The 8,051-nt window shown below is 35.8% G+C and overlaps 1 protein-coding gene across 1 annotated transcript; it reads left to right on the top strand.

Moving 5' to 3' along the window:
• The first annotated feature begins 1,949 nt into the window (after positions 1 to 1,949).
• LOC102618513 (ABC transporter C family member 3-like) lies at positions 1,950 to 7,728 on the top strand. Its single transcript, XM_006474867.4, has 9 exons — positions 1,950 to 4,427; positions 4,533 to 4,619; positions 4,709 to 5,359; positions 5,580 to 6,039; positions 6,141 to 6,355; positions 6,428 to 6,733; positions 6,899 to 6,962; positions 7,064 to 7,303; positions 7,388 to 7,728. The coding sequence occupies exons 1-9, from the start codon at positions 2,043 to 2,045 to the stop codon at positions 7,498 to 7,500; spliced, it is 4,521 nt and encodes a 1,506-aa protein (XP_006474930.1). The 5' UTR covers positions 1,950 to 2,042; the 3' UTR covers positions 7,501 to 7,728.
• Positions 7,729 to 8,051: the final 323 nt, after the last annotated feature.

Raw genomic sequence — 8,051 nt, 5'->3', positions numbered from 1 at the left:
CTGAATTAAATGTTAGGTCAATTTAAGTAAATAAATAAATCTGTTTGTCAATAAATCTAAGATTTAGCGTAAATAGATAGAAATTCATTCTTGAAAAAGACTAAAACTGGGCTAAATTAACAGTGTAATTAATGAAAAAAAATGAATTTTACTTTATGTGAATATCAGGAAAAATTTCACTCTATACCCAAATAAATCTACTATTATTCAACTCCTAATAATTCAAAAATCTATTACTTCACCTCCACACAATTAGTTTTTTAGTTACCTTAAACTGTCAATAATTATTGATCGATAATTGTATATGCTAAATATTGATAAAAGGACAAATATAACCTTTGGTGATTTTTTTTATTAGATTGATTTTGCAAGAGAATAACATGTCCATTTACGCAATTACTATATGAGTAATGTTATATTTATAAACTCTTGTACAAACTATATGATTCGTTGAAGGAATATGTTAAATAATAAAAATATTACATTATATGAAAATTACTATATGATATAATATGATTGGTTGAATGAAAATATAAAATAATAAAGATTATATCATGTGGGCTAAGTGATGTCTTCTTTCAATATTTCATGTGATGCCACATTAATTTATATAACATAGTTTGTAGAAAAGAGTTTGTAATTGTATCGCTACTCTACATATATTTCAAACACCCAATAATTAAAAGAAGGATGGACTGTTTGAACCCCTTAGATTCCTCTCTAAATCTGTTTCTAGATAAACTTATAACTAAAATTTAAAATTTATTTATTTATTCTCTATAACTGTGAGAATTCCAAAAATAAACCTCAATAGAATTTATTTACATTAATATTTTTCTAATTGTTCTTGATTTGATTTAACGAAGAGACTTAACTTTGTTAATTAAATTGAAGAATATTTGCATCATGCAAAGATAAATTTTAATTAACCATCCTCAATTAAATCCTTTTTGAACCATCAAATCGGTTTTCTTGGTTGTGATTTGTGCTAAATATTTTTTTTCTAAAGGACAAGAAGAACTTGCATATTCTTAAACATCACTTCAAAAGGTTGCAAAGGATCAACAAGTGTTTTTTTTTTTAATTTTACATAAACTCTACGAAAAAAAATCAAGAGGTAGTTCCATCTTGTCACACAAGCTTTTCATTAAAACCATAAAAAAATTATTTTGATATACAATGCATGTAAGCTCAATAAATTATTTTATCTGTAAATTTGAATTTGATTTCTCTAACCAAGTTTATTATTTTAATACAAACTAAAAAGTTCACACTAGATTAAATAGATAGACGTTGAAATATGAAGTAATTTTAATACTGACACGTCTCTATAAGTAATTCTATTAAGAGATATTTTAGTAAAAAAATGATTTAATATAAAATAAACTAGTTGGTTAGTATACAACTTAAATTTGGTTTTAGAATTCTTTTGTTAAAAAAAAAAGAATAAGGTCTGCTTGCTAAATAAAAAATTATATTTGATTTTAAAATATTCGTATTTTTTTATTTTACAAATTTATAAGAGGTCTTTTACCTAATCAAATTAATTCAATTGAGAGGCATCATGGTCTTTTAATTCTAATATTAGAAAAGTAGTAGGTTGGGTGTGTATACACAAAAAACAAATGCGTGGCTACTGGCATTTGTCAGAACATTTGGGGGTGTAGACGGAAATAAACTCTTCTAAATGTTAAAGACCAGTTGCCCACAATTGATTTCTATTCTAGCCGTTAATCCCAATCGTCCAATTTCATTCTTTAAATCCAACCAATCAAAATGCATGTCTGTTAGTTACAGATTCATGGAACTTAGCCGCGGCCTTGTATGTTTTCAACTTTTGCCAATTCAGTCTTGGTCTCCACGTCAACTCTTCCCCAACAAATGTACCTTTGTCTTTCTCATTTTGTGACTTCATGTATCTATATATGTGTGTGTGCAAGAACAAGTTCCCTTTAACTTGACATATATAACTTCCACACTTCAAAAGCACATTCATTTTTTAAACACAAGCTCCTCAAAACTTGGAACCTTTTGATACTGCAATGGAACTATTGCTAACTATCTTTGCAAACTCATCTTCCGTTATGTATTCAGCTACTGATTTTCTTCTTAAACCAGCTTTCCTTCGTGGTATTTCTAGTTCTTGGCACTTAGTTTTGATAGTTGGGTTGCTTGTCTCATGGGTTTGGAAAAAGCTGAAAGTTGGCGTTAGTGTATGTGAAGGGTCCAAAGAGAGTTTGAGGAACAACTGTTCGGGGTATAAGCTGATTCTGTTTTGTTGTTTAGGTGTTTCAGCGTTCAATCTTGTGTTGAGTCTGTTGAACTACTCTTTTTGGTTTAAAAATGGACTGTCCGAAGATAAACTAGTTGCTTTTGCTGACTTAGTGCTCAGGACAGTTGGATGGGGAGCAATTTGGGTTTATTTGCAGACCCAGTTCTCTAATTCTGGTGAACAGAAGTTCCCATTTTTATTGAGACTTTGGTGGGGATTTTATTCTTGTTTTTCTTGTTATTGTCTTGTCATTGACATTTTTCTTTGTACAATGCATGTGTCTTTACCAGTTGATTATGTAGTGTCTGATGTTGTCTCGGTTATTAGTGGATTGTTTTTCTGTTATACGGGGTTTTTGAAGAAAATTGAAGGTGAAGATACCCTCCTCCTGCAAGAACCCCTTTTGGATGTTGATTCTAGTATAAATAATGTCGAAGTGTCATCAATCAAGTCCGAAAAGGCTAATATTGTAACTCCTTATTCAAATGCTGGTCTGTTTAGTATTGTCACTTTCTCTTGGATGGGTTCTCTAATTGCTGTTGGAAATAAGAAAATTTTAGACCTTGAGGACGTTCCTCAATTAGATAGTGGTGATAGTGTAATGCAGGGCTTTCCAAAGTTTAGGAATGTGCTTGCGGCAGATACTGTTGTGGGGAATAGAGTGACTACACTCAAGCTGGTGAAGGCATTGTTCTTCACTGCTTGGAAGGAGATTGTCTTTACAGCAGTACTAGCTCTCATATACACATTGGCCAAATATGTTGGCCCATATCTAATTGATTCGTTCGTTAAATACCTGAATGGTGAGCAGGAATTCAAACAAAAGGGATATGTTATGGTTTCTACCTTTTTTGCGGCAAAGCTAGTGGGGAGCGTCTCCTTCACACAGTGGATATTTCGGCTGCAGGTGGCCGGAATTAAGATGCGCTCAGTGCTTGTTACAATGGTCTACAATAAGTGTTTGACCCTTTCATGTCAAGCGAAGCAGAGCCACACTAGTGGGGAAGTCATTAATTTCATGACCATTGATGCTCAGAGGGTTGGTGACTTCAGTTGGCGTATGCATGATTCATGGTTGGTCCTCTTGCAAGTTTCTTTGGCCATGTTGATCTTGCATAAAAGTCTTGGGCTAGCATCAATTGCGACATTTTCTGCTACGGTGTTAGTTATGCTAGTGAACTTTCCTTTGGGTAGATTGCAAGTGAAATTTCAGGACAAGTTGATGAAATCAAAAGGTAAAAGAATGAAGGCAACTTCTGAGATTTTAAGGAACATGAGAATCCTCAAGCTCCAGGGCTGGGAAATGAAGTTTTTTTCGAAGATTATTGATCTCAGAAAGATTGAGGCTGAATGGCTAAAAAAGTTTCTTTACACTGGGTCAGTGACTGGTTTTGTCATTCGGAGTGCCCCCATTTTTGTGTCTGCTGCCACCTTCGGTGCTTGTGTGCTTTTGGGAATCCCACTAGAGTCAGGGAAGATCTTATCTGCCCTTGCGACATTCCGGATTCTTCAACAGGCTATAAATAATCTTCCTGAAACAATTTCAATGATAATTCAGACTAAGGTTTCCCTTAACAGAATTGCTTCTTTCCTATGTCTTGATGACCTGCAGTCTGATGTTGTAGAGATGCATCCCAGTGGTAGTTCTGAAACAGCAATTGAGATAGTTGATGGGAATTTTGCCTGGGATATTTCGTCCAATGTTCCAACATTGAAAGACATTAATTTGAAAGTGTTTCATGGCATGAGGGTTGCACTTTGTGGTACTGTTGGCTCTGGGAAATCAAGCTTACTTTCTTGTATTTTGGGAGAAGTACCCAAGATATCCGGTGCACTGAAGTTGTGCGGTACAAAGGCCTATGTTGCTCAGTCACCTTGGATACAGAGTGGCAATATTGAAGATAACATATTGTTCGGTAAGCAGATGGACAGAGAAAAGTATGACCGAGTGCTTGAAGCATGCACCCTGAATAAGGATCTGGAAATACTCCCTTTTGGTGATCAGACAGTGATAGGTGAGAGGGGAATCAATTTGAGTGGAGGACAGAAGCAAAGAATACAGATTGCCCGCGCTCTGTACCAAGATGCTGATATCTATCTGTTTGATGATCCTTTTAGTGCTGTAGATGCTCATACTGGATCTCATCTCTTTAAGGTGAAATCTATTCCCCTCTCTAGTGCTATTACTCATGAGGTTGGGTTCTTGTTAGGATAACTGTGAAAATTTTAGACTTATATTTGTAAACTATTTGTTTGGCAGGAAGTTTTGTTGGGCCTTTTAAGATCCAAAACAGTGATATATGTTACTCATCAAGTAGAGTTCCTACCTGCTGCTGATCTAGTCCTGGTGAGCAATTACACTAACATATCTTTCCCTGTTAGATTGCATTATCCTTGTTTTTAAATCCATTATAACAAACCAGATCTTGTTTTTAGGTCATGAAAGATGGAAAGATCATGCAAGCAGGAAAGTACAGTGACATCTTAAATTCAGGAACTGACTTTATGGATCTTGTTGATGCACATCAGCAAGCCTTATCAGCACTTGATTCCATAGAGGGAGGGCCTATTTCTGATACTGATAGTATGAGTAAAGAGAATGGTGGTATTGATACTAATAATGGGATTACCAAGAAAGAAGGAAGTAAAGATATTCATACTTATAAAGTAGACGAAGTAGCAGGACCAAAAGGGCAGCTTATTCAGGAAGAAGAGAGAGAGAAGGGCAGAGTTGGTTTCTCAGTGTACTGGCAATATATCACAACAGCATACGGAGGAGTGCTTGTGCCCTTTATACTGGTGGCTCAGATTCTCTTTCAGATCCTTCAAATTGGCAGCAATTATTGGATGGCTTGGGCAACTCCAGTGTCGGAGGATGTAAAGCCTGTGGTCGGGAGCTCCACACTGATAATTGTCTATGTAGCTTTGGCCCTTGGAAGTTCTTTTTGCATCCTTGCAAGATCTACACTTCTTGCAACGGCTGGATTCAAAACAGCTACTCTGCTCTTTAATAAAATGCACTTTTGTTTATTCCGTGCTCCTATGTCCTTCTTTGATGCAACACCTAGCGGACGAGTTCTAAACAGGGTAAGTAAGCATATGTTCATATCTAATTGACTTAGGCTTTTCAAGCATTAGCTTAATTCATGGATTTGAAATACTATCTATTTGCTTCTTTTTTTCTTTTTCAGGTTTATCTATTTAGCTTAAATCAACATTTTCCTTTATTTTTTTACCTTAATTTTTCAGAAAACGAAAACAATACAAAGTAATAGTAATTTCTTTTTTAATCTTCTTTCTCTCGTAGGCTTCTTCTGACCAAAGTGCAGTGGACTTGAGCATTGCGTCTAATGTTGGGGGTGTGGCCTTCTCAGTGATACAGATTCTGGGAGTCATTGCAGTGATATCTCAGGCGGGGTGGCAGGTTTTTATTGCTTTTATTCCGGTGATTGCTATCAGTATTTGGTATCAGCAATATTACTTACCTTCAGCACGAGAACTCTCGCGGTTGGTTGGAGTAAGCAAAGCACCATTGATACAGCATTTTGCTGAAACCATTTCTGGTTCAACAATTATCAGGAGTTTTGATCAAGTTTCGAGGTTTCAAGACACAAATATGAAACTAGTAGATGGATATTCACGGCCCAAATTCCATATTGTTGCTGCAATGCAATGGCTGTGTTTCCGCATTGATATGTTGTCCTCTATCATATTTGTCTTCTCTTTGTTTTTCATAATCTCTGTCCCAGAGGGAGTTATTGATCCAGGTAAATGGTTAACCTATGTATTATTCGTTAGCCTTGTCGCTGTTGATAGTAAATATTGAAAGAGAGTTATTTATTTATTTATTTTGTTCCCATTTCTACAGCAATTGCAGGCTTGGCTGTGACGTTTGGACTCAATCTAAATATGTTACAAGCTTCGCTTATATCAAAGCTTTGCAATCTGGAGAACAGGATCATATCAGTTGAGAGAATACTTCAGTATATGTGTATTCCCAGTGAGCCCCCTCTTGTGATAGAAGCTAGTCGACCCAACTGTTCCTGGCCATCACAAGGAGAAGTCGACATTCATGGGCTTCAGGTATGGTTACATGTTTTATATGATTACATCTCTTGTTCTTTTGTGATTTCAATGATTATGGTTTTGGCATAGGTACGTTATGCCCCGCACTTGCCACTTGTGTTGCGGGGTCTCACGTGCACTTTCCTAGGAGGAATGAAAACTGGCATTGTAGGGAGAACAGGCAGCGGTAAATCAACTCTCATTCAGACACTCTTCCGGATTGTTGAACCTACAGCTGGTCTGATTGCGATAGATGGCATTGATATCTCATCAATTGGTCTGCATGATTTGCGATCAAGACTGAGCATCATCCCTCAGGATCCAACCATGTTTGAAGGGTCAGTACATAACAATCTGGACCCTCTTGAAGAATATGCAGATGAGGAAATTTGGGAGGTGGGTTCATATTAATTTGATTTCAGAAATAAGCTATGATAGCCTTGATCATTGAAGATTCGAATGGGTTTGCTAACATAAATTTAAATCTAGCATGCTGTGTTTTTAGACTTGATCATTGAAGATTCGAATGGGTTTGCTAACATAAATTTAAAAATCTTTTAGGCATTGGATAAGTGCCAACTTGGCAATGAGGTTCGGAAGAATGAAGGAAAGCTAGAATCAAGAGGTCTGTCTTTTTCTCTATTCATTTGAATATCCTCTAGTAAAATTTTCGTACTTTGTTATGGCATGGATGTTTAATTGTCTGTATGCAAATGGATGATGCAGTTACGGAGAATGGAGAGAATTGGAGTATGGGCCAGAGGCAGCTGGTATGTCTTGCACGCGTGCTACTCAAGAAAAGTAAGGTGTTGGTGCTTGACGAAGCTACAGCGTCTGTTGACACAGCTACTGATAATCTGATTCAGCATACTCTTGGACAACACTTTTCTGACTGCACAGTCATAACCATTGCACATCGAATAACTTCTGTTATTGATAGTGATATGGTTCTTCTTCTAAGTTATGGTTAGTAGGGTCACATAATCTAATAATTTTGTCATAATTTCCAGTTAAACTATTTTTTTCTGATTTTTCAAAATTTTTACCTAGGCCTTATCGAGGAATTTGATTCTCCCACGAGGTTGCTAGAGAACAAGTCATCATCATTTGCACAACTTGTTGCAGAGTACACACAGAGGTCAAATTCCAGTTTTGAAAAGTGAGAAGGAATCGATCAATGATGATCAAAATCATGTTTTAAAGGATGACTTTGACTTCGTATCGCACTATAAACTTGCAGCAAAATTGCTGAACAAGTTGTTCAAATGTTTCTTTCGAATATTTTATTTTAGATTTTGTATTCCGGCAGACTCCTGATCTTGCAATATAATAATCACCTGCTTGTAATAAAACAAAGTATTTGGCTTAAAGAAATAGCTTTTACATGTTAATCTTCAATTTTATCACTTGAAAAGAATGCTTGATGCTGATTATCGCTGTGGTGTTCGCTGTTTAGCGCATTGCTCGGTGTGTTAAAGAAAGAAGAGATAATCATTGTCTAATGGTTAGAGTTGGTGGTGGAATAATTATAAAGAGTTTTTTTGCTCTTTTATCTCTCAAAGTTTTGTCGAATCAAATCATCAATGACCCTGGAAGAATTAGAAAGAGTTTCTGTTACTCATACACTCGGCTCAAGTGTTCATTATTTAATTCTTAACGTGGCTGCTTAAAAAGATTAAATGCTATCGGTCTCTGCGATAATGGCTCTTTTAAC

The sequence above is a fragment of the Citrus sinensis genome, chromosome 9, assembly GCF_022201045.2.
Source record: "Citrus sinensis cultivar Valencia sweet orange chromosome 9, DVS_A1.0, whole genome shotgun sequence".
NCBI lineage: Eukaryota > Viridiplantae > Streptophyta > Magnoliopsida > Sapindales > Rutaceae > Citrus > Citrus sinensis.
This window is presented reverse-complemented; position numbering and strand designations above follow the sequence as displayed.

Coding starts and splice junctions, on each gene's coding strand:
- LOC102618513 (XM_006474867.4), top strand. CDS start 2,043: ATGGAACTATTGCTAACTATCTTTGCAAACTCATCTTCCGTTATGTAT. Junction 6,356..6,427: donor TCGACATTCATGGGCTTCAG/GTATGGTTACAT, acceptor GTTTTGGCATAG/GTACGTTATGCCCCGCACTT. Junction 7,304..7,387: donor GGTTCTTCTTCTAAGTTATG/GTTAGTAGGGTC, acceptor ATTTTTACCTAG/GCCTTATCGAGGAATTTGAT.